The 27,944-nt window shown below is 34.1% G+C and overlaps 1 protein-coding gene across 1 annotated transcript in view; it reads right to left on the reverse strand.

The window, feature by feature from the left end:
- Adgrv1 (adhesion G protein-coupled receptor V1) overlaps positions 1–21,154 on the reverse strand; it is a 522,757-nt gene extending 501,603 nt beyond the window's left edge. Inside the window, exons 1-10 of the mRNA XM_076857025.2 lie at positions 20,972–21,154; positions 18,372–18,521; positions 16,946–17,041; positions 14,734–14,838; positions 12,406–12,519; positions 10,975–11,540; positions 10,344–10,614; positions 9,404–9,733; positions 3,171–3,347; positions 738–961 (exon numbers count right to left, since the gene is read on the reverse strand). Coding sequence (XP_076713140.2) covers positions 738–961; positions 3,171–3,347; positions 9,404–9,733; positions 10,344–10,614; positions 10,975–11,540; positions 12,406–12,519; positions 14,734–14,838; positions 16,946–17,041; positions 18,372–18,521; positions 20,972–21,154 — 2,216 coding nt within the window. The remainder of the gene's footprint in view (positions 1–737; positions 962–3,170; positions 3,348–9,403; positions 9,734–10,343; positions 10,615–10,974; positions 11,541–12,405; positions 12,520–14,733; positions 14,839–16,945; positions 17,042–18,371; positions 18,522–20,971) is intronic.
- Between the last annotated feature and the right edge of the window lie 6,790 nt (positions 21,155–27,944).

A 27,944-nucleotide genomic window follows, 5' to 3' on the forward strand; every position in this document is an offset into this window, starting at 1 on the left:
TACCTATGAATTTTAGTGTTTCTAAATACGAATTGTACAATGTCCTGAAGCCACAGTAACTTTCTATAATCTGTATCTCATTGATATAAAGAGACTTATAGAAGATAAACTTAGTTTTGATCATTAAAAATCATTAACATCAATTAAACACTGTATCTTTTCAATTTTAGAAAAGATTTTCTAAATAACTGAAAGAAAAATTCTTAGATTTTGTAATATTTTCTTAATATAAAGTGCCCCCTGAGAAATGCTAAGTAACTTATGATAATGACTGGAAAATTACCTCTTAAATTTGTGTAATTTTTAATTCTCCAGAAAATAACTCTTAACTTTTAAATTTCATGTAAAAAAGAATGAAGATTAATGTTTTCTTTTACTCACTCAAAAAAGCTATATCCCTCTTCCCTGTTGGAAAGGAAGCCACCAGAGTTATCTGCTTAACCTAACATTTTAGAGATGTTGTAGTCTATTCTTTTTTTAAAAAATATAGCAATATATTGGCTTCACTTCAAATTTCATATACTACTTCTCAGACATTCTCTACATAATTCTTCCTCACAACAAATAGCAGGGTAAAAGTTCACTAAAAGATATTTTATCCATAGTCTAACCAGAAACTATAAAAAAGTAACAGACTAACGGCCAACATAATGCAATTCACTTGATTTTTTTTTTTTTTTTTTTTTTTTTTTTTTTTACTTCATGAAGAGAAAAAAATTACCTCAATGGGTTATTACCTGTCTAGAGAAAGTGTTACAGTTTCATTCATTTCCGGTATGTCATCACCCTTGACAGTAATGTTGATTGTTGTGTCACTTTGCCCAGATAAAAATACAACAGAACCATTAAAGGGACCTATATCATCCATGGTCACTGCTTCTGAATTAAAGCCAGAGGGCTTCAAACTCCAATAGACGGTGGCCTGGCCATCAGTTCCATCCCGATGCAAGGGAATGTATACCTTATTTAGGAAAAAAACAAAACAACAATTTCCGCTACAATATATGCTCACAAATAAAATCAAGTCTGCAGATGCATGTATTATTAGGTGAATGTGTATTACGTGACATTAAAAATAATTGAAGAAGTCTTCTCTTTAAGCATGATAATAATTTGGGGGGATTTTCTTCAATTTTGCTAATCAAATTTGTCTGGAAAATTGCCCCTGCCCAAAAATGTATCTGACCTGGTATTTATTTAAATGAAAAGACAAATATTTTAAAAGCTGAAGAATCATGACAAACATGCTGAAGAATAAATTTTCATCAGAGGTTTTATTAATATCAAAATATAAACTGAAAAATAAACTTTTGTAATTAAAACAAGGAAATTTACCTGGGCACAGTGGCACACACCTGTAATCCCAGTGGCTCCCAAGGCTTAGGCAGGAGGATCTTGAGTTCAAAGCCAGCCTCAGCAACTTAGCAAGGCCCTAAGCAACCCTGTCTCTAAATAAAATATAAAAAGGGCTGGGGATTGGCTCAGTGCTTAAGCATACCTGCATTTAATCCCTGATACAAAAAAAAAAAACTGGGAAATTATGTGGTGTAAAATACATCTTAAAGTAATAGGGAACAAAAAAAATGTTTCTAACCAATACAATAAATAGCATAAAAAATATCACGACTCCTGTTTATTTGGGGCAAGATTTCTGATGTTGATTTCCTCATTTTAAATGAAGCTAATGAGTCTCAATTTTGCAAGCTTTTGGTAAGGCTGAGAGATTATTTAAGCAATCTAGAACACTAGTAGAAGCTACATAATTGAATGCTATTATAATAATTTTGAAACAAATTCTATTTTGTTCAAATGCATTACATTTTAAACATATAATAAGATTCACTTCAGATCATGATGAAGCCTTTTCAAAGAATTAATACTCCATGGTAACTATGCTATTCTTTTTACACTCCTAAGACACTATTATAGTTTTTTCTTTGCCTTTTAATATATCTCATCTTAGGGGAAAAAAAAATACCTTCACCACTAACCATTCTACTATTTTGACTAGGAATGGTCAAAACCCAAAGCTAGTGAGCACAGCTATTTTCTGAGGAAAGCAAAAAAGGTACCATGGCTGGCTCCTGTATCACCTGAGGGAGTGAGTATTGCTGGGGTTGTATACAGGGCACAGCAAAAGGGAAACTGCTACTTCTGCTGTTTCCTAAGAGGGAAAGAATACAGTTCCAAGAGCCCAAAACTGACTTCTCTCAGTGGAAAAATGTTGAAATGGGAAGTTTACCTTTCCCTCAAACTCCAAATCATTATAACCACTTGCTTCTGGGTATCACACAAACAAAAGCAATTCCACTCTTCAAGAATAAACTAAATGCTTTTTACTTTTTAGAAGTAAACAGTATGTTTTTAAAATATGGAAAATCAAACCATCTTGAAAACTGAAGCTCTCTGCCCATTTAGAGCATCTAATGTATAAACAAAGGAAATGTCACCACATTTTGACATGAGATTTTGATAACAAAAACAACTCTCCTCATTCCTGATCTTAACCTTAACCCAATTAAAATCAAATTTAAGTGTGCATTTAGGATCTTAGGCAGATAGTAGCTCTGGGAATGGCAGCACAGGACAGAGCTGCCCTGAGATTGCTGGAGGCTTGAAAAAAATTCAACTAGGTATGGTGAAGAGGTGCTCTATATGTGAATATGCTTGTGTGTGTGTGTGTGTGTGTGTGTGTGTGTGTGTGTGTGTGAAAATTTACATATACACATAGAATTAAAAATCCCTAAGTTTCAGATTTCACAACTTTGCCATCATCATCTCCAGTATCAAACATAAGACCCAAGGCTGCCACTTCAGCCTTACCCAAGGCGAGCAAGTGGCATGCTCAGAAAAGGGCAACTTAGCCATTAAAAAGCAGATTTACACTCAGCTATGATTACATCAAATATCATGGCTCTATCTGAAAGCAATCAAATCTAAATATACTATAGTCTCACCAGGAGCAAATAATTCCAGTTGATGGAAAATCACACACTATCAGTTACTTATGTAACTTATCAGTTACTTATGTCAAGTTGTCTATCAAAGGAATGAAGATCTATTTCATTTTCAAGATCTATTAATTCAATATGCTAACACTATTTTTTAAAAAATATTCTGTAAATTATGCAAACACATTAGACCCCATCAATAAGAAAGAACCCACTTACCACCTCAGTAGCAGAATCTTCTGGTTCATGCAAAATGATTGGAAAATTACTAATGAAGCCAATTTCTCCATTAGCAATGGCTGGAGTAACCAGTAAAGAAATATTTCGGATTTCCCCAAATCTAGGACTTATAGGTGGGATTAGGGGTTGTATGTTCACCAACATCACACTCTCCAACTAAAACAAACAAAAATAATAAGAGCATATAAGATAGAAACTTTCAAAATTAAGAAAAACTGTTAATAATGGTGGTAATAAAGTACAAAGGGGTGAAGATCACCAAACACCAGGGAACTTAATTCTCTTCCTTCTATCCCTTTGTAATCAATCTCCTTGCTGCACTGGCTGCTTGAGAATTTTCTATCTCCCAGTTATTAATATTTACAGGGTTCTTCCTAAACCCTTTATCTTATAATTTCATGCAATCTCATGAATAATCTTTGGACCTTTCCCTCAAACTCCAAATCATTATAACCACTTGCTTCTGGGTATCACAGAAACATCACGCACACACTTTACAGAATGTCCAAATAGAAATCACTACCTCACCACTACCATCACCAGCAACCCCATCTGCTTTTCCTCCTCATCATCCATATCCAACTACCTTGACTTTTAAAGCCAAATGCCAGATAACTGTCCACATCTCCTGCCTCTGTTCCACTGACCCACACTTCCAATCACCCACTTCCCTTCTCTGGAAAATCAAATCCAGTATCAGAATATGATTTGTAACTCCAATTGTAACTTGATGTGTGTGTCTTTATGTGTAAATAATATAATGCATATATAAAATACAATGTCCCTGTAGTTAATGAAGATGTCATGAGAGTAACTTTTCTCTATGTTCTCCTCATCTAGAATGCCCTCCCTTCCTCATCTCACATGTCTAAGAAGCACTGACTCTTAAAATTCAGCTGAATTTCCCTCCCCTTCCAAGAAGATATACTAGATTCTTCAGTCCTCTTCATGCTGCATCTTCCTGAAGTTCTACTGCTGCCCTCAGAAAGCTTAGAACTAAATTACAAACATGCTGCTTCTTTATTATCACCATCTTCTGTGCTCCAGGCTTTTTACTTCCTAACACACCTGTAGAACTCTCTGAGGATCTGTATGCTTCCCAGCATTTTCCTCAATACATGACATATACCCAGAACAACAGTACCTGCATAGCAGATTTTTATTTAATTCATCCCTCCACCAAACTGAGCTCTGTTGGAATACTAATAGATAACAAACTTCAACACCTTACACATTATGTTTTTTTTTTCAAAATACAACTTATCAATACACACAGTGTTCACTTGAGGATCATAGGAATATAGAACCATTACAGACTACAAAAGCCATAGGGATTTTAAGTTAAAATACAATTTTAAGTTTAACAAAACATCATATATCTCCTTCTCTGTAGAGTCCTTTGTCAGGCTTTGTAATGTTGAAATAATGCCACTAAGTAACCACCAATAGAAATTTGTGATTTAAGTTGATTTACACAAGTGGACAGGAGTGGTACTGATTTCCAACATACTTTCATACTTTTTGATCAATAATTTTAAAGGGCAAAGCAAATGTCTTTTTTGAATCTCTCACATTTGCTTTAAAAATCATATATAGAGAAAGACATGAAGAATTCCATTTTTTTGGTAAGTATTCATTTGAGTAAAAGAAAAAAAGAAGTTAGACTGACCAACTTTGTCAAGTGTTGCTAAGCAGACTAATCCAAATAAAATGATTCTTAGAATGTGGCTTTTACTTTGCAAAATAAATAAATGCAAAGGTAAATATGTAGTTGAAACCTCACAACTGACATTCTTTCTGGAGAAATTGTGTGTGTGTGTGTATATATATGTACATATGTATATGTGTGTGTGGGTGTGTGTGTGTGTGTGTGTATATATATATATATATATATATATATATATATATATATATATAAACACTTTGATGTTGGTGAACAAAGAAATAACAACAGAAGTTTATTAAATGAACTGAACAAAAGGAAATATTAGAATTCATCCATTCCTCCCATACTCCCCCTCCCTACCCCACCATGAGTCAGCCTCCTTATATCAGAGAAAACATTCGGCATTTGTTTTTTTGGGATTGGCTAACTTCACTTAGCATTATCTTCTCCAATGCCATCCATTTACCTGAAAATGCCATGATTTTATTCTCTTTGATTGCTGAGTAAAATTGCATTGTGTATATATGCCACATTCTAGATAGGGCAGAGGGGTGGAGGGAAAAAGGAGGGGGCAGGGGATTGGCAAGGATGGTGGAATGTGATAGACATTATTATTCAAAGTACATGTACGAAGACGCGAATTGGTGTCAACATACTTTGTATACAACCAGAGATATGAAAAATTGTGCAGTTTAAGTATAATAAAATTGTGATGCATTCCGCTGTCATTTATTTTTAAAAAAATTTAAAAAAAGGAAATGCTAATTTTGAAATGGTATGTCAGCATGGATTATTTCCTAGTCTATAAACCTTTTTTTGTCTGGGTTCCCTAAGCATCTGCTAAATCAAAATTGCTCCATTCATTCATAAAGAAAGTTCTTTGCTTTCAGATGTTTTGATACTAGGACAGCACAATAGTGTTCCCACTTCTGCCAAGAGTTGCATCTTAGACTAATGTGTTTGGCTGAGAGTAGTTAGAGGAGGATGAGTGCATGTCTTGCTCTCCTTGCTTCAGTTCCCTCAGTTTTCCACCCAGTCTGATGCTTTCTACCCTGGAGTTGCTCATCCATTGTGTGCGATGCAAACTAAACAACCTTCTTACTCCAACTAGCTTTCCAGAGCCAACAACCGTGCTAACCTCAAGGAATTGTGTCAGTGACTAATGTTGCCTTCCCCCTCCCTCCCCAAACAAGCGTTCCATTAATTGTCTGCACTGCAAGGCTTTGTTTTTTGACTGAATAGAGAGATACATAAAAAACAGAGTCTGGAATCAATGGTGCAAACAATTTTCTGATCCAAAATCATCAAAAATCAGGTTTCACATCCTTCTTCAAGTTTTTTTCTCAGTTTGCAAGTGTCTTCAAAAATAAATTCTGTCATATTTATATAGAATGCTGAAGTGAAATAACTAGGATAATGTTTGACCCTGAGAAGGTTCTTAATGAAGATTTGTTAAGATAGGAATACTCTGCAGCTACTTTGAAATAACTATTAAATATTTCCAAAGATTAAGTTTACTATCTAAAACTTGCTGGCATTAGCATAGATATAGAAGTTTCTATCCAAACTGTTTGCAAGGCATTATGAGAAAAGAAACTAGGTTACTAGAATGGAAACAGAAATATTCTCTATTACTCCAGAATAACATTTCTACATCATCAACCACTTCATATGATTGCAATTCCTCTAGAATTACCAGGATACCCAGGGCTCTATGAAAACAAAAGCAACAGTGTGATATATTTGTGTGATATAAACTCCATTTGTTCAATAATTTGTTTTCCTATGAGTTGTAGCCTATATGAGATCAGAGTCCGATGGAAGGGAGAATTGAACACTGATATATCATGGACAAAAATCTTAGATGATACTAATGAGAATGCTCTGAATACAAAGCAGAGGACAAAATGAGAGCTCTGACATCAGAAAGGAGACAATAACTGTTAAACTTTGAAACTACTCTCAACAAGATATACTCCAGAGACTCTCAAAAATGTTGGACAAGCTACCTTGAGTGTGAACTCATGAAATTAGTATGCATTCCCATTTAACAGAATCAACTTTAAAAACCAAACAAGTTATGGCATGTTTTTTGTATAGTGCTAAACTTAAAGTTGTTTCTCTTAAATTTCTAAATACACATCTAAGTGTCCTGGTGGCAGATTATAGTTGTTTAAACTTCTTGCTCAACAAGATCTGGTTCTAGGCCTGGTCTACTCCAATTCACAGACCCAGATTCCTGTCATCTGGCCACTCATCTCACAAGAGCATTCCACAAGCCAAGGAAGAAAGGGACACAATTGTGAACAAAACTATGTTAGTCAGCTTTGCATCACTGTTACCAAAATAACTGACAAGAATAACTTTGAAGGAAAAGTTTACTCCTCTGGGTTCAGGGTTCCAGAGGTCTCAGTCCATGGACAGTCAACTTCATTGCATTGGGCTGGAGGTAAGGCAGAATAGCAAGGCAGAAGGGCATGAAGGAGGAAAGCCATTCAGCACATGACATCCAGGAAGCAGAAAGAAAGTGAGAAGCCAGAGGCAAGATGTAATCCCAAAGGGCACGCCACTGGTGACCTAGTCCTTCCAGTCATACCCCAGTTGCCAGCAGTTACCACCCAGTAGTCCATTCAAATTGTTAATCCATCAAATGGATTATCCACTAATGAGGTTACAGTTCTCATAATCTAATCATTTCACCTCTGAACATTCCTATAAGAAGTCTTTGGGGGACACAATACACCCATAACAAAAGCTGTGTGCTATTTACCCATCAATCCAAAAGAAATCTAAGGGTCCTCCAGAGAGTGAGTTCTCCCCATAGATGAAAGCATGCATAATACCAAAATTTTCCACTTGAAGGAGACATAAAATAATCATAAAGATGAAGATTAAGATCTCCCACCACCAGTAACATGAGGGTAGGCACATCACAAGTAAGCCTCCCCTACAGACTGACCAATCATACATCCCCACCCCAGTCCAACCAGGAAGCCTCTTGGCCAGAGTTCTCATGAAATTCACAGAACACAAGCATGAGTGGAGAATCAGCTAAGAAAGACACAGTCTTCAGAATGAAAGAGGCTGCCCAGCCGAGTGCTGAGCAAGGTGGGAGTCACATCTGTGTAATTCAGGACACCTAGGGTAAGTCACAGTGTGCCCTCAGAGATCACAAGCAAGTTACCTAAAAAGGCAAATCGTTTTCTTCCCTTCACATCAGTAACTCTGGAAATTAAAGACAATACTTTCCTAGTGCTGAAGAGGAAATTATTTCATTCTAGAAATGTCTACTAAGCCAAACTATCAAATGTAAAGAAATTTCACATTTTCAGTTGCTCAGCAACTGAGAAATTTTCCCTTGCCTATACCCTTTCTGCACATGTATTTGAGGAGAGATATATTACCACAAAACTATAATATAATCCATGAAGAAAAAAAGGAAGAAAATCAAGAAAACTCAGGAGTTCAATAAAAAATTCCTGAGATGTATATGAAAGAAGCAAGAAGTTAGAATAACTAAACTCAAGGTTCAACATGGATGGTAAAAGAGTTGGAAGATCTCAAAAACATTAGATAGGCTCTCCCAACATCAAGTTGGCCCTTATATAGAAAGGGGATGATTAAAAACCCCAGAAGAGTCAATAATAAATTATAAAATAAAGTCTAATCAAAACTATGAAATAAATTTAAGTGAAGCATGATTCAAAGAAATTAATGGAATATAATAAATTCATTTAACATATATTTCAGGTTACAAAACATGATGACATAAAATTTTAATTTTATTGATCCATTCATATTACTTGATTCTGTACTAAATTTATTTATATAATCAAAACTTATTAAACAGATTTTATTGCTAATTTTCAAAACCAACCAATATTGAATGCATGGAAAACAACATCAGTGAGTGCAGCTCTGCTAAAGTTTGAGGAAAAACAATGTTTTGGTAATAGAAGGTCATAAATAAGAGAGCAAAGATGGAAGGATATATTTCAGGGCCCTTATTCCCTTTAATTAAGTAATGAAAAGTCCAGAGATTCTATTTACAAATAATAAATAAATCAGAGGCATGTTATTTAAAAGCAATTTTTCTCATATTGCTTTTTTTAATCTGTGGAATACCTTTCCTATAGTATTCACTATGAAAGCGTATTTATTCCAAAACCCAACTCTTTCATTACATTTTCCCATATCAACTCAAAAGAATTGTTAATGTCTCTTTCCTACCCTCTGCTGCAACAGCCTGTTAAATTATTCTATTATGTCATCCAGTGCAGTCTAAAATTTGTGTTTCATAACTGGTATACATTTAACATTGCCTAATATTCATTTTTGTAGAGCCGTTGTCTTATTTAACCCTGTATACCTAAGGAACAGGCACCATTTCTCCTGGGGCTCCCTAAATACCTTTAAATAACAAGTAAAATCTAAACCATAAATTGAGAGCAAAATAACTGTTGACTACACTCACAAAGGTAAGTACACTCACAAAAGTAAGTACACTCAGTTTAACCAAAATTGGTTGTTTTTATCATTAAAGTACCTGTACTATGAAGTGGGCCCCATTTTGAAGAAAGGCATCATTTCTTATTGGTAACTGTGTAGTAACTTGAGTTTTATGTTCTGGAAAAATGAGGCTGTTTTTCCTGGATGTATTTAAGATGCCGTCCTTCACTTGCAGGGGGTCCGCAACTCCAGCAGGAATGTAACGTGCAGAATAAAGCATCCTCACATCTCCTTTAGTTCCTCCAAGTCTCGTAAAACTCAAGGATAAATGTCTTTCACCTGGACTGCTTTCAATCTTCTGATTTTCCATAGGAAAAAATGTTATTAAGCCATAAACATCATCACTATCCTGAATGTAAAACAAAAGCTGCAAATAAAGAAATAAAATATTAAAGTACAGAAAACTCACATCTGAGATGATCAAAATCTAAATAATCTAGGTTACTCTAATTTTTTAATTTATATTTTGGTTGCATAGGAACACAATATCTTTATTTTATTTATTTATTTATATGTGTTGGCTGAGGATCAAACCCAGTGCCTCACACATGTGAGGCAAGCGCTCAACCACTGAACTACAACCCCAGCCCCTAGGCTACTCTAATTTTTAATATTTACTTATATGCCATGTTTAAAATGACTCATTCTTACATGTAAGAAAGTAAAAGGTAAACCAAAAAAATATTTGAAAACTTTCCTAAATTATAAATTTAAAAAAATTCTAGGGTTAGAGGAATAGTTGAGTGGTAGAGCACTAGCCTAACATACTCAAGGCCCTCAGTTTTCCAGCACTGGAAAGAAAAAGTGAATTTTTTATGTGCAGAAGAGACAATGTTGATAAACAGGTAGGGAACCATATATCCGTAGTTCTTCCTGTCACACTGAATTAAATAGAAATTTGATTTGTCTGATCAAATTCCATGGCTCTTCTGCATCCCAGAAATACTGGCAAGAGTAAAGCATAAGAAGAGCTTTACCTCTGCGGGTTCGCTCACTTCAGCTCCTCCTTGTACTGTATGAGGCAGAATTTTAAGTAGAAAAGCTTCAGCCTCTTCTGGGAGATCATCATTAACAATGGTAAAAGGAATTGAGGCCAACATCTGCCCTTGTGAAAAATGGAGAACCCCAGAACTTGGTCTGATATCTGCTGTCACCGGTGAGGGATCACTGCTGTTGCGTGTCAACACCCAGTTCACAGAAACATTCCCGTGGGTCCCGCCATTCCTAACCACTGTAATTTCTTCAAATCTAGAATTTTAAAAAGGAATATATTGTCACATCATACAATTTCCCTTAGATAGGTTCTCCCAACATCAAGTTGACCCTTATATACTGTAGTGGTAAAAGCAGAGTCCGTCACAAACAATAATTAACCCTGTATACCGAAGGAATGAAGGAGTAGATATGTGGAGGTATCCAGGGAGATGACCATAATATGAGTTCATTTGCATAGTTAAATCATATTCAAAATACAAAGGAAACAGTGAAGCCATGCAGAGAAAACGACTCATACCCAACAATTCAATGTTGTATCCAACACCTCAAAAAATTAAATCTTATAAAAATATATTAGTATAATTGTAGCAATAAATTTAAAGTAAATCATACCTTGACACTGTATCTTCATCAATTATAACTGGCCTTTCAAACAAGATGCTGTTGAATGAGAGGACTCCATAAGGTTTGTCATTTGGCTTAATGGTAACCTGAACAATAGAAGGGCCTACTAGCACAGCGTCTCCTTGTAAGGTGTCCTTTAGCAACATAATATGAAATGATTCAGCAATCTCTGGTATGGTGTCATCAACTATTTGGAATTTCAAGTGGAATTCATGAATTAAAGGTGGGAAAACAATAGTTGTGTTTGGCTGAAGATCAATGAAGTCTAAATTTTGCTGGGCATGTGCTGTTGAATTCCCAGTTTTAATGGTATATCTGATTGAAACTTCATATTCATCAGATCCAATCAGATTTCCATTGTTATCCTTCCCACAAACCACTGGAATTATGAGTACGTGGTCTTCCTCAGGTACCAAGTAAACATTCTGAATGAATCTCACGGGAGCATCATTTTTCTTGATGATAATCTCAATTGAATTCCTAGATGTGTTAATCTCAGCTCCTCCTTCTAAACTTGTCATGTAAATAAAAAATATTTCATCATTTTCTGGTACCTGGAAAAGGAACATTAACAGTAGCAAAACATCAATAATCAAAACATCAGCAAAGAAACCAAAGTATAAAAAGTCACTGTTTCAATATAATCACACAGAAACTTTAAAAAAGTCTATAACTGAAGGGAGCAAATAGTCTCCATTTATTAAACTATTTTCCAAAGGTAAATAGCCAGTTTCATATAGGAATGGAAAAGTTAATAAGGCAATTGGTAAAGAAATCATACTTAAGTATGATTGGCTGCTATTATGGGTTAGACCTGTAAAATCTTGGGTCCCGGTGCAGCAGCGTTCAGAGATGAAGCTTTTGGAAAGTGACTGTGAAGGTTCTGACCTCATCAATGGAATAATCCCTTGGAGTCACAGCTAAATGGGCTATCAGGAGTGGAAGAAATTGTAGAAGGAAGAACCTATGTAAAGGGAGTCAGGCCTCAGGGGGCATGTGTTGGGGAATGTATCTTGTCCCCAGACCTTCCCCGCCCCACCCCTGACTTCTCTTTGTCTGCTCTCTGGCTGCCACAAGGTGAGCAGCTTTGTTCCTCCCATACCCTTTCCACCATGATGCTCTGCCTCACCACAGGTGTGCAGCAATGGAGCCAGTCGACAGTGACTGAAACCTCTGAAACCATGACCCAAAAGAAATCTTTACTCTTTTGAGATTTTTCTCTTAGGTATTTTATCATAGCAATGAAAAAGCTATCACAAACACAATACACAAACTTTACAAAAGACTTACATTCTTATATTGTATTATTAAATAATTTCAAATACTGAACACAAATTAACACTTGGCATAGGCTCTCTTATCACTCTTGTTACACAGACAAGAGTCCTTGTCTCCTCTGAATGTTTAAAATTATCCCACCTCATCATCAAGTACTGTCAAGTTATAAATTACTGTTGCTCTCCCAGGGGGAAAGGTGATATTTCCTCTAACTGGACTCAAATCTTCTTCAGGGGGATTTGGGCCTCCCTCCACCTGCAAAGAATTAGACAATGCCATCAAAAAACACAAAATATTTCATTAGATTAGATGTCAGTTAACAAAAATCTGAAATTTAAAGATGCTTATCAAGAATTATACGAATCTATGGCAGTATGTATAAACATGGATATATAATTAATGTGATTCTGCAATCTGTACACGTGGGAATAATAAGAATTCATACCCCATTTGAAACAAATGTATGATATATGATATGTCAAGATCAATGTAATGTTTTGAGCAACTAATAAATTTCTGATGTTTAAAAAAAAGGAATTATACAAATCTATGTATGTCTGCCCTTCTGAAGAACAATCAGGGTCTGTAATGTAATTACATACCTTCACTATAGTATGTTAAATTATGTGGTTTCTAAGATCTTTTTTTTTAACCACTCTATTAAACCTTGTGGGAGAACTCTATAAATATTTCTTCTGGAGCAGAAGGGTATTCACGATTATAAATTCCCTTAAGAAATGGAAGGAAACGTCCCACCATTGGCAGTATGACTTTGGGCAAATTATTTGATAACCTTTTGCAGCATTTTCCTCATCTTTAAAATGGACATAAAAATTTCCGTTTTACAGGCTGGATATGAAGATGTAATAAAATCATTCATTTAATAAAGTATTTATTGAGTACTCTGTGCCTGATCTCTTTGAGGATACAATAGTAGACAAAGCACGTGGACAGATAATGGGAGAGAACAAATGTTGAACAAATAGACATGTGTTAGATGCAGACAAATACTATGAAGAAGAACATGAAAATCTGAAGGAGACCGAGTGCTGGGGAGGACTGCTTTTAGATGCAGTGATAATCTGTGTAAGGTACTTAGAACAGCATATGGAAATATAAAATTGTTCCACAAATATTACCTGTAATTATTTAAACAAAACAAAAAGTTATGATCCAATAAAATAACTTTAGACATACATAGATAAGCTGAAAAATACCATAACTTAGAGTTCATATCCTTTCTATGGCCAATTATTTTCTAATTTTTCCCATATTTTTTATTAAAAATAGTTTTTTTGAAATTATTCTCTAAATGCATATTCCTAAGAACATGAAAAATCACTTAAGGTTTCCCATGTAGAACTTGCAGGGATACTATATATTTAGTTGGTGTTTATGATGTTTTTCACATTGTCTTACTTATTTTACATTCTTATATAACTAATATGACTACCTTCTAATGTAGCCACACTTCAGTATAAATAAAACCTTTCTATGTTACAATAGACTTGTGTTCTATCAATCCAAATATCTTCTGTATTTTCATTAATAATTAAGGTAGCAATTGGTACTATAAGGTTTGAAAAAAGCATATTTGATCATATTTTATATGTAATAAAACACAAAAATGAGCTGAAAATTTAAATGTGAACCTCATAGAAGAGCAGTGTGGTGATAGGATGGTCATTAAGCAGTAAACAATGGTTATAGCTAGCATTTAAGAAATGCATCTCATCCTCTGCCTATCTTTTTCATGCCACATCTTGTAACACCCATGATCCTCCATGGTCAAGGCATCTGTTATTAATACCATCCATTAAGTGTCTTGAGAAAAAATCGGGGGAAACTAGATACAAAATAATTTTCTACAAAATTCAGTAATCCACGGCTGTTTTTAAAATCTGTACTTGAAAATGTTCATCATAAAAAAATCTATGAGTGCTGGGGTTGTGGCTCAGTGGTAGAGCACTTGCCTAGTATGTGTGAGGCACTGGGTTCAATTTTCAGCACCATACATAAATAAATAAATTAAATTAAGGTCCATCAACAACTAATGTATATATATATGTGTGTGTGTGTGTGTGTGTGTGTGTGTGTGTGACTATATATATACATATATATATATATAAGATTCTATGAAATTTACAGAAATAACATTATTCTAGTTTGTGATCTATAATTCCATATTTAAAGTGATACATTTTATTCATGTAAACATTATATATATTTCATATACATTTTATTCATGTAAACATTATATATATAATATATATATTATATAGATAGATAGATAGATAGATATGCAGCAAGGAAAGTATTTATATTAACCATGAAATGTATAAATAGCAAAAGTATTTACCTTTTTTTAGTGTTGTGTTTATTTTACAAAGGACCTTAATTTTGAAAATTATAGTCATCTGGTATGGACTTTAAAGTATTTTCACTGAAAGTGTTCCAAAGTAAACTTACCTCAAAAGTCACAGTGACCATTCCATAGGTCCCCTTTTCCCTAATGAGAATAAAAGGCACAGACTCATTTCTGCCCCTGGGCTCACTCACTGTGATTGATGAAGGCTATTGGGACAAGCAAAGACAATCCCACATTAATCAAACAAGAAAGCAATGGTTAAAACTATTACTTTAGAAATGCTAACTTTGCACAGGCAAATCAATTCACATTGTATATTCTTGTGACTATAACATTCCCAGCATCAATTAACTGTGGCTAATAAAATGTTTAAAAAATTCAAAATAATATGTAAAGGGAACATAAAACTAGCCAAATAAAGATGTAGGTTCTTGACCTGGTTCTACCAGTTGTCTGTTCTGCTAAAGAATCAAAGGTTCTATAGTTGAAATATGGTAAGTTAAAATGCTCACAGAGCCCAGGTCACAGAAGTGAGTTAAACCTCCACACCAAGATAGTAACTCCTTAGAAGCACCCCTGTACCTTACTCCCTGTCACACTTGCCTTATCATTGGTCAATTTGTGATTGAAAACCAGACAACCCCCAGTGACTTTCAGGACATGATCACTACCAGAACAGAAAGTGTAAGAACTTCAAATGTTGAAAGATGTCACCTTGGTTGGCTGAAACTCAAGGAAGATGAGGAGGAAGGAGGATGCACCAAGAGCCCACGCTTGATACAGCAGCAGTGGCCACCTCTCACAGTGGCACCAAGTTTCCATATCCCTATTCATTAAAGGGGCTAGGAATACCTGTGCCAAAGGGTTGTGATGAGATTTCACTGAGATAATGTATTTTAAGCACTTATCCTTGTACCTGACACATGCTAAGGGATCAATAAATGTTGGCTATTGTCACCATCATCTGTATCATGTTTATTATCGATATAATCATCATCAAAGCTGGAAACTGAAGTCAGCCTATTGAGCACCAACGCTGAGCTTAACAGTTACTTACTTTAATTTGAAGAGCATGGGACTCAGTGGGAGCCTGTCAGAAGCTGCCTGGCAGCACTGAGACCCCACCAGTCAAAGACCTGGGACCAATCTCAGAGATTACGATTGATTTGTAGAAACTAATGGATACAATGCCAAAAAAAGAAAAGAAAAGAAAGGAAAGGAAACGGGGGGAAAATGGAAACAACATTTAAACTAATTAGTATGAGATTGGGGTGATAACTTGGAGGGAATGTCCTGGAGAGAAAGCAATAGAGAAAAATTAAGCGATTAAGGAAGCCTGCTCCAAAATAATTTCCTTTAATTCAAACTAAAATGAGTAATTCAATGAATGTTATTAATGCAAGTTACCAAATATCTAATAAATTAGGTTACTCTAATATCTTTTCTAATGAAGATAAGGCAACTCTAAAGATCATATTTATCTATATAGCCCACCTGTTTCAAAGATAAGGAACTAAGAAAAGGACATAATGCTACCATTTGTAGTAGTGATCTAGATTGGAAAATGAATAAGAGTCTGGGATCATATTTTAATCATATTTTATTAATGATGCTAAGCAACAGAACTCACAAACACTCTCAGGAAGGTTGTTGGAGCCTAAAACTTAGCAGCTAAATACAATTGTACTGGAGACAATATCCTGTTTTATTTCAAGTGCTAGAAAAAAATTTTCTCAAGGACAGACCTGCCTTGTGTGCTTGTTTCTAAAAATAAAACCCTCTGAACATGGAATTGTCCATAAGCTCAGGAATTTGGTATTGAGGGGAAGAAAATAAACTGCAGAGCAAAACTGAGGGAAATGAGATGGATCTTTCGCCTACATCATGAATTAACAGGAAAATTTTCGGGTGGGGATTGACTATAGAATTTTGAAGAGCTGTAATGCCTACTATTCAGTTTTAAGATTACTAAAGATTTTATCAGTATTCTTTCAGTAGACAACGCTTTCTTTAGGTGGAATTGGAGCAAAAGGTACCTGGGTATACATATGAGTTAGAGAGCAGCCAACAGAGGTAACAAATGAGACAAGTAGAAAGATATGCAGAAAGACATTATAAGTGGTGAGCATGATGTTAGAAACCTTCTCAGTTCACAAATATCTCAGGTAGAACAAATGCAAGGTCTACAGAATGTGGGATAGAGACAGAGGTAATGCTGAGTTTTATTCAAATATCAAAGGATAGGATGATGTTATCTAATATCATGAAAAACTACTACCTAGCAACCATTAGAATCATCAAATTATAACATACCATATTGAATGAAATAATTCCAAATGCATTGTCATTTGATAATATTGTCACAGTAACAGTTCTTGGCCACCCAAGCTTCACATTCGATAAAGGTTTCTAAAATAAACGTCCAAGAATAGAATAATAAATTAAATCATTCAGTAGAATTTGTCTCTAATTAATTATGTAGAATATGAATAAAAATACAAATATACTTTAAATAAGTAGATTAAGAAAACATATTCAAATAAAGACAACCTGGTAAAAGGGTCCCAAATGAGATCATTTTCAAAAACTTTAAAAACTATTAATCACTATTAACAATAGTATAATTAAAGTAATCACTGCCTAGTAATGTTATATTACAAATTGTTATAAATTACTATAAAGTCATTCACTAATATAGTGGAATTAACTACGCAATATGAAATTCTATTTAAACATGATTTGTTTTCTTACACTATATAAGGGGCTGAAACTTAAGAATTAGTTGTTATATAAATCATAAAGCCAAAATAAGGTAAAAGGTTGCTCATGCCTGTAATCCAAGCAGCTCAGGAGGCTGAGGCAGGAGGATTGCAAATTCAAAGCCAGCCCAATCATCTTAGCAAGGCACGAAGCAACCTGTGAGAATTTGTCTCAAAATAAAAAAAGCTAGGGATATGGTTCAGTGGTTAAGAACCTCTGAATTCAATCTTCAGTACCAAAAAATAAAAAATAATTTAAAAATAAATATAAAATATTGAAGCATTTTTTTCTTATAAAACTAGAGTTTTCTGAAACGTTTCTATTGATATTCAATGGCAACATAAAAGAATATACGAAAGAAAGAATGACTCACAAAAGCAAAACACACCTATTTCAAGTGTCATTTTCACAACTCTGAAACAATGACTCTAAAACTAATAACTAACTAATAAACTAATAACTCTAAAATTATTCTTTAAAAATTCTCAGAAAAATTAACTAGACTGATTGAAGTTAGCAGTCACTGCCTCAACCCAACAGATCAAGTCATAAATTTCAATTAAATCTTAAGCTATTCAAGTTTCCCCCTGCCCCAGGGGTATTCTGAATTTATTCTAAGGCAAAAGGACTTCCACGCTTGCTTTTTGTATTCTTCTCTTTTGAACTCACAAGTCATGCTCATTCTTTATTCATCTGATAGTTGGGGAGGAAAAAAAGAAAAGGGTAAAAGGGAAACCGAGGTTGCTGGAGCATCTGTCAAGGCAATGCCTCAGTAAGCTGAATGGATCCAGACACTAGCTGGAGGATCTTCTAAACATTTTGTCTGAGGAGTAACCAAAACAGGGGATTGCCAGAGACACTGTGGTCCTGGCTTCTATGAAAACCACTACTACCTGGTCAGCTCACCTCTAGATAAATAGATTTTTAAGTATTGCAAGATTTTTATGAGCTTAAGGTTAAAAGGGAAAGAATGACTTACCTGCAATGTTAAGTGAAAAATAAAAGTTTCATCAGGCTCTGGTAAATCATCATCACATACTGCTATGTACACTGTTCTATTTGTTTCCCCCGCAGGTATAAAAGCTGCAGCATATGTGTCAAAAAAGTCACCAGTGTCTTCTCCATACAGCTATGAAATGCAAAACATAAGTCATTCATACTTAACAGTTAGGACAAGCAAAACTGATGCTTTGTCAAGAGACAAAGCATAAATCAAATGGAGCTGACATTTATAGTAGGATGTACAAAACTATGAAACATAAATATTTAAAAACTAGTAAAAATCTTCAGAAAAAAGATAATAATAATAAACGATTCTATATAAAAAAAACATTTCTTTGTGTTGTGGAAGAAAAAGAAATAACTACATAGAAAATTAACAATTACATAGGAAAATAATGCTGTGAATTTTTTTTTCTCTGCCTCTAGATTGACCTGAAGTGGGCTATACCAAACCTAATAAGAAGCGGAATTGTGGGTAAAATTCACAAAGAGATGGAAGTGAACTGCCAAAAACTGCAGGGAATTCAGTTCTTTTCCCAATCAGTTTCAAAGAAACTGTTATTTTCAAAACTTTCAGCCTAAAGTTGAATTTATATTATCCATAGCAACTCCAATAAAGATCCAATCTGAAATTTCTTGGTCCCTACAAATTTTCCTTAAATTTTTAAGATCTTAAATTCTGTAAAATCAGCATTGCTACTAAGATTCTAGGGGAATAACAATTACAAAATTATAAAAGAGCAATTCATTACCAAATCCAATGAGATTTCTTTCATCAAAGAGGAAATAAAATGAGGAAAAAATATGCCTTCATAAAAATAAAAATGAAGAACCTGTGTAGAAAAATTGTAGTCAATTTCTGGTTCTAATTTATAAAAATAAAGTAAGTTTTAAATACTTGATAAATCAAAATAGTTGTCAAGGGATGTTGTAAAACTTGTGCTCAAATCTTACTAAAGAAAAATGACACAGTATCAGTGTTATCAAGAGCCAATGCAAAAAAGTACAGTTATCCAACCTATGAAAATCACTTAATAATTCACAATATGGAGAAATATTCATATCAGGGAAACCTAGAAACAAGCTCAATGAAAAACATTTAAGGAATGATCAGAATGCAATGACACTGTCAAGAAAATTGAAAATAGGGCTGGGGCTGGGGCACAGTGGTAGAGTGCTTGCCTAGTATATGTGAGGCACTGGGCTCAATCCTCAGCACCACATAAAATAAATAAATAAAATAAAGGCATGCTGTCCATCTACAACTATTAAAAAAAAAAAAGAAAGGAAGAAAGATTAGGAGCACTGATGGGGAAAGCTCCCTGTGAGGTTAAAAAAAAAAAAAAAAAGAAAAGTGAAAATAAAGGAACAAACTGATAATTATTAGGTTACTATCAAGATTATATTTAAAAGATTATCAAATATCATGTATACTTGAACTAAGAATAAACTCAGTAAGTATATTCATATATGTCATATATAAATGAAAACTAAAAGCAATGTACAAAATTATAACATTGAGTAGATTTCATAAGTAGTTTTTCTTCTTCTGTTTTTGCAATGTTTCATAATATGACAGTTTAACCTACTGTTTAAAAATTTGCCTTTGCAAAACAAAATTGTGCCTTAAATATACCAATACCCTTAACAGTCCTATGACATTACTTTTTGATTAAATACATATACACATGGCACACACAATCTATCCAAAAATTGAACTGTGCAGAGGTAGATCAAGAGTTTAACAAATTCTAATAAACTTTATTTAAATTAATAAACTTAGTTTCTCCCACAAGAAGAAATCTCTAAAAGAATTTGGTGTTTTTTAATTGTAACCATTCTCATTTACATATTTCATGTATTTTTTCTAAGCAATCCTGCAATAGACAATATGTCTAAGCAGGGATGTTATGATTCAAATTATACAAAATAAAATGCTCTTGCTTTAAAATAAAGACACAAACATTTTAAATCATCAGTCTTTATCTTGAAAATGCTATTGTCAAATACACATGGCTACATTGGAGCACTCTATGAGCCTATAAGAGACATGAGTAGAATAGTGTTATCTGCAAATCATTTATCATAAATAGACTATTGGGCTGGGGATGAGGCTCAAGCAGTAGCACGCTCCCCTGGCATGCGTGCGGCCCGGGTTCGATTCTCAGCAACACATACAAACAAAGATGTTGTGTCCGCCGATAACTAAAAACTAAATATTAAAATTCTCTCTCTCTCCCTCTCTCACCCTCTCTAAAATAAATAAATAAATAAATAAATAAATAAATAAATAAATAAATAGACTAGTACTCAAATTCTCATAGTAAGGGGAGGGAGGACGGGGGAAAAGGAAAGGAAAAATGAGGAATCACAAACTGAAATCAAATTTCATGCATGTACAAGTTTGTCAGGATGAGCCCAACTACTCTGTATAAGTATAAAGCTCTAAATTAAAAAAAAAAAAAAAACCATAACCCTCCCTCCAAAAAAAAAAAAACTCATAGAAAAAAATTCTTTAATTACAACTAGAAATTTCATATCTATTTCAATAAGAATAGAACTACAATAATTTCTCACCGATACAATTGCAGTAACATTTGCAGGCTCTCCTATCCTTTCAATGACAAGACGAATAACTGTAGTACTTGTTTCATTAACAACAAATTCTGTTTGCCCAGCAAACCTTATTTCTGTTTCTCCAAATACAAAAGAGATGAATAAAGCTGAAAGAAGGTTTACTAATGAAGATGCAGAGGGCATCCCTATAGGAATAAAGAAAAAAAGATTAGTCACATAACATAGCTAATATATTATCATTATATTTTGTATCTATAGGTAAAAACATATAATGAAGAGTTCATCAACAACTAAGATATAAATACATCAAACATTAAGTCATCCAACTTGAACTTGTGATGCTGGAGTAAGTTAAAAATTTCACTCTCTTCTTATGGTTCTCCTTTTACTGTTTGTAATCAATTTTTTTCTATGCCATGATGGTATTTATAAGGTAAACTTTATTTACTTTAATTTCTTACAAAACTTATTGGTACAATTTAGTCTCAGAAAAACCTAAGCAGGGACAGAAAATTAATTAAAGTCCATCTTTCTTCAGATAAAACTGGAAAATACCAGCCAACACTAACACATTTGAAGCTGAAGTTTTACCTATATATAAATTGATTTCTTGGTTGATGTCTACTTGTTTGTTAATTTATCTTGAATTTTTTTAATTTAGTGATTGCTAGGAACTGTTAATCCTTCAAAGAAGACCTAAATTTCCAAGACTTAAATTCCATTTTATTAATTAAAATGTCAATACTACGTCTTAGAAAAATCCACATTTCTTTAAATAAGCAAATTTGGTAAAGTGTCTATTTCCTTCTTTTCCATAACTCCTATTGCTTTCCTCTTACTACAATATATGCATTTATGAGTCATCAATATTGTTCCTACTTTCAGCTCTGTTTTCAAAAGCACAACACTGCAGTGGCCTATTGAAAGAAATGCTGTTTTGTAATGTAGATGTACCTCTAAAATGTGAGCAATTTATCTCACGGATCATTAAGATTCCAATGGATCTATGTGATCAGTCACTCGAACATAACGAGTCCATGCATTTTAAAGGAGCGTTGCTTTATGTATGCTATGAGCCAAAATGCCTCCCATTGATCTTTATCATGCCCAAGAGGTAATAAAATGCTCACACATGTGGTATTTCCATCTGGCCACACATGGCTTTTTATTTAGGAATCACCAAATAAACAAATTCTTGATATATTCTAGGGTTCAGATGCAATTTGCTCAGTGAAGTATATTCAAGGGATGCAGGGTATGATGGCTTAGTGATGCCTCACAGGCTCCCAGTGGCAACCATAGACAGAGATTCAGAGTGCATATGGAGTCCAAGAAAAGGACATAGGCCAACAGGGACAGAGATTCTGGAGGGCCAGGACATGTTTTTACAGTTGTTCCTTCTCTCCAAGCAAACCTGTCATTAGGCTAAAGGACTCGGGAGAACTAAAACAGATCTTTTTCAACAGCTGACTTCACCATTCTTTCCTGACTTCTAATCCAAGAACCTTAGTGGAAAGAAAATAGAAAGAAAAGGAAGGGAAAAAAGCAAAGCATAAGTGAGAAATGCTTTCCCATGTTTGTTATAGGTAGGAGCAGCTCTGAGCTAAACCAAAGTCAAGGAGGGAAAATCTTGATTCCAAAGTCATAATGATTTCATATCCCATTTATGACAGGTAGTAGGAAATAAATGTCTTAGGATGATGGAAAGAATACAGAATAGAGGGATGAGACAGTAACAATTTAGGCCCTTGGGTGTAAAAGAGAAAGATTGACTTTTTTCCTACTGTGATTTTGAAAGAAATTTCTCAAAACCTGGCATAGGAGGTATAATAGAACTTGATAGAATTAAGAAGATATCTGAAGTTCACATGAGATTATAGCAGAAGAAGAGGAAATCACAAACAACTGAGAATTGTGCTCAAAATTTGTTCTGCATAAGAATCAACTAGGCATTTTTGAAAATATCAATTCCTACTATCAGAAATTCTGATCCAGTTGTTCTAGTTTGAGGCCATTTAGTCTTTTTTTAAATTTTTTATTTGTTCTTTCTAGTTATACATGACAGTAGAATGCATTTAGACATATTATACACAAATGGATTATAACTTCCCATTCTTGTGATTGTATATGATGTAGAGTTACATTGGTCATGTATTCATATATGAACTTAGGAAAGTAAAGTCCAATTCATTTTAGTGTCTTCCCTATTCTCATCCTACTCCCTTCCCTTCATTCTCCTTTGTCTGATCCAAAGCACTTATATTCTCGCCCCTCTTTTTATAAGTTAGCATCCATATATTTGAGAGAACATTTAGCCTTTGGTTTTTGGAAATTGGCTTATTTCACTTAACATGATAGTCTCCAGATGCATCCATTTACCAGAAAATGCCATAATTTCATTCTTCATTATGGCTGAGTTCTATTTCATTGTTTATATATACAACACTTTCTTTATCCATTCATCTGTTGAAGGGCACCTAGGTTGGCTCCATAGATTAGCCATTGTGAATTGAGCTGCTGGGAACGTTGATGTGGCTGCATCACTATAGTATGCTGATTTTAAGTCCTTTGGGTTTGTTTATAATAACATCCTATTCATTCTGATGCAACTAATCCTTGGGATATACTTGGAAAAACGTATAAAAAAGTATAAGGGATAGTATGAGGAATAAATGTATAAAAAAGTATAAGGGATAGTATGAGGAATATGTCTTCAAGTGGACACATGAAAGGCTCCAGGCTAATAATTCTTCAATAGTAGAGACGTGAACTTACTACAAAGTTCCTCATGTGTTTCTCTACTTATTCTGATATTGCATTTTATGATTCCATACACCCTAAAGAAACATTGTAATGACCTATAGAGAATAATAATGACAACAAATACTTATATAGTGCTGTTTGGGTATTTATACACACATTAATGCATTTAATCCCTTCATATCTCTGTGAAGGTTATAGTATCTTTAATACCGTTTTATAGTGTGAAAACTAAGTCTTGTAGTTCCAGCAGCTAGGGAGGCTAAGGCCAGGAGATTGTGAATTCAAAGCCAGCATTAGCAATTTAGTTAGGCCCTAAGCAACTTAGCAAGACACTGTCTCTAAATAAAATATAAAAAGGGCTGCTGGGGATGTGGCTCAGTGGTTAAGCACCCTTCAGTTCAATCCCAGTACAAAAAAAAAAAAAAGAAAGAAAAAAAAATTAAGGCACAGACAGGTTAGCTAACATGTCTTGTCATTCAGTTAAGCTAAGTGGCTAGGCAGGATTTGAATCCTAGAGTCCACTGCTAGACCCTTTACCCAGAAACCCAACTACACTGCCTCTTACATTTTAATCCTAGAAATCACACATCTCCATCTTAAATAATCTGGTAGATTATTTATACTACATTTTCCCAAGCATTTAAATACTTTAAAATGCAAAATAACCAAACTGCCACAAAATTCATAATTATGAGACTTCTAAAAGTGTGCACCTTATTATTCTGAAAAATGTTACATGTATTTAAATGACACTACTATTCTCTTGACTATTTTAAATATTTAACAGCATCTTTTATTGTCAGAACCAGTGAACTCAAAAGCTGCATTCTTACAATTTCCCAGGCAATTAGAGCTTTAACATCTTGTGTTTAGGTCAGTTAAATTCATTTTAAATTGGTTCGCATCAATAAGCTTGAAACTATGCAAAATGAACAAACAAGCATGATTGGAAATGACTCAAAAGGTGTGACATCATTGATAATTACAACTCCTTGGCTTTCATCTTTTCACACTGCAAGAAAGGTTGTTGGGGCAAAGTTGGCATTCAACAGAAATTAAAAGATGAAAAAAAGCTTTGAAAATGACGTTTCCACTAGAAGACGGGGGTAATTACACAAAAGCTGAACAGTTCTTTTTTAGAGTAACTAAGTACATTTTCTCTGTCATACTAAAAAATTTAGTGTTTAGAACTTCCTTTATGTTTTATTAAACTCAGAAGATTAGGCATAAGTAATTGGCACCATTAGTAATATTACTAACATCACAGGTCACTTTTTCTCTTATTAGATTTAATTTAAAAAATTTTACATGCCACATCAGACCACTTATTTTAAATTTTTCTATAAAATGAATTTCAAAGATAAGTTTGAAGATCATAATGTGTGTAATTCATTCTGTCACAATCGTGAAAGAATAACTTCAGCATCAATGACATTCTTCCTCTTCTCTCTTCTGGCATGCTACTTCAGTCCTCAAACCCTCTCATTTCTAACTACCATCTATGTTCTTACACCTCCCACTCTTGTTGGGTATGATTCAGAGGAAGTTAAAACTGTTCCAGCAAATCCAATGTCTCATCCCTTCATAGATCTCTTACTATGTTAAGTAGATAACTTGAGAGTTAGGTTACTTTCTTCCTTCCTATTTTCTGAATTATACTACAAAGTTTTGATTGTCTTGATAACAAACAGGTACAGAGTCACAGGTTCTTGAGTTCTAATAATCATATTCACTCTACCAACAAGTCGCCTAATTCTGTAAGCAAAGAAAATTTCAGAATTAAAACCTGGAATACAATAGAGTAGCTTTTAAAATGTAAATTGATTATTTTCAGAGAGCAATTTACAGCTTAGCGTAAGGACTGTATATTGAGTGCCTACTGTACATTTTAGCACACTGGACTAATTGCTGAGGACACAAGAATACTTAAGATATAGTCCTTTCCTCTAAAAAACTCACAAGGATATGTAAATGATTCAGATGGGGGTAATAAAGTCAAGAAGACAGAATTCTGAGACTTTTGCTTAAACACAGGGATGTAGATTATCTGTACCTCAAGGGTTGGGATTGTGATGATTGGAGTCAGTTTCTCCCACGAATTGGAAATGAAACCAATAGCTGAAGAATGAATTGAGAAGTGGAAAGGAGAACCAAGCTTAAGTTTCTGAATCCACTTTTACTCTCCATTTTCCAGTTACTGAGACAATGAATCACACTTTTGTTCTATGGGTTTGGGTTGGACTTTCTGTCTCCTTCAATGTCAATCTCCAACCTGTGACTTTGTGAACCAGTGTTAAGATGTGCCACATGGAAGGTCCCCCGTCCACTCTAGCATGCAGCAGCATTAGTCCTGTGCACCTTTGCTCTGCTCATGCAATTTTCACTACCAGCTGTACTCAGAACACGTATTCTCCCCTCCACCTCAAAACTGGGAATGGCTAGTTAAAAAATTTAGGACAATTAGTTAAACAAAGAATATTTTCAGAATAGAACATGGCAAGACACGAGTACACCATATTGACTCAGTTCCTGAAAAAGTTAATGTTCTGATTGTCACCAAGGAAGCCCAATATCATGTTTCTTTCAATCAGTCAGGTATTAATTCCTTTCTACTGCTATTCTCCAGATGCCCCTTTCTATCCTTTGAAATTTTTTTCTTTTTCTCTACTTTGTTCCTTACTTAAATTACTAGCATGATACATTTAATATCATAAAACATCATCACTCAACAGCAATGTGTTGTAACCACAGAATTCTAAATCTTGTTTATCAAGGCTAGCGTTGTTCTCTATCCAACTTCATAGGACTGAGTACCTTAGGAAATAAACAAGCATAGCATGTTTTGAGAACATAGCAATTGTCTCCAATTTCAGGACTCAATAACTTTAAAGCAGCAGAGTGGAAAAATTAACACTGTTTAAAATAAGTAAATAAATAGATAGATAAATAAGTAAATGAGGTTCAAGACCCAAAAGATGACAATGTAAAGAAAAACAAAGTTGGATGATTTTACAATAATCAACTTAAAGAAAAATTTTTCTCAGTTTGAAAGTTAGTTCTCTTTTGTAAGTTTCAAAATAAGCAACTGCACAATATCTATAAGTGATGGGAGAAGATCCCCCAAAAGACAAACAGCATTTGTGCAGAATCCAAGGGATGCTTTGGCTTCTCAGCTTCAGCTTTTAATGTCAATGCCGTATCAAACATCTTCCCACGGTGTGACCACCAGGTAATCAATACCGAAAATATGATCCTAATAGAGCAAGGTTTTCAAGTTTAGAATTACCTGAATTCTATTACATTTACTAAGGGGCATTCTAAAACTATAGAATTACTCCCATGGAATAGGAGAAGTTTCATCATTCATATCATCAATTATTTAGCATCTAAGAATTTTTAATCTGTATTGTTTGTATTTGGTAAGTACTATAAAAACTGAACTTTTCCTTTTTTCATACCAAAATAGAATTTAAATTTGAAACTTTAACAACAAATGATAAAAATAGAAGAAATGTTTTTAATATATTTTGTTTCTGACAACATAATAAGCATACATGTTTATGGAGCACACTGGGACAATTCAATACTTCTATACAATTGTAATGATCAGATCAGGTTAACTGTCATATCTATCACTTCAAACATTTGTCACTTCTGTGTGTGTGTGTGTGAGTGTGTGTGTGTGTTAAAGATTTCAATTAATTGTTGTCAACTGTAGTCATCCCAATGTGCTACAATGCATTAGAAATTATCCTTGCTAACCAACTACATCCCTATATTCATTTACCACCCTCTCTCCCCGATATCTCCCCAACACCCTTCCCAAGCTCTCATAACTACTATTCTATTCTCTACTTTTTTAGACCAATTTTTATCTTCTAAAGGTAAGTAAGAAAAGGCAGTATTTGTCTTTCTGCACCTGACTTATGTCACTTAATATAATAACATCGTTTAGTTCTATCCATGTTGCTACAAATGACATGACTGCATTATTTTATATGGCTGAATAATATTCCACCATGTAGATATACAACATTTTCTGTAACCACTCATTCATAAATGGATACCTAGGTTGATCATTTTGCCTATTGTGAATATGCTGCAATAATGTGTGAGTGGAAACATTATCAAATTAAAAAAGTAATAGTTTCTCAGAATATAGCTAACACAATTATCTTTATTTTTATTTATTTATGTTTAATCTTTAAGG

Source organism: Callospermophilus lateralis, chromosome 5 (assembly GCF_048772815.1).
Source record: "Callospermophilus lateralis isolate mCalLat2 chromosome 5, mCalLat2.hap1, whole genome shotgun sequence".
NCBI lineage: Eukaryota > Metazoa > Chordata > Mammalia > Rodentia > Sciuridae > Callospermophilus > Callospermophilus lateralis.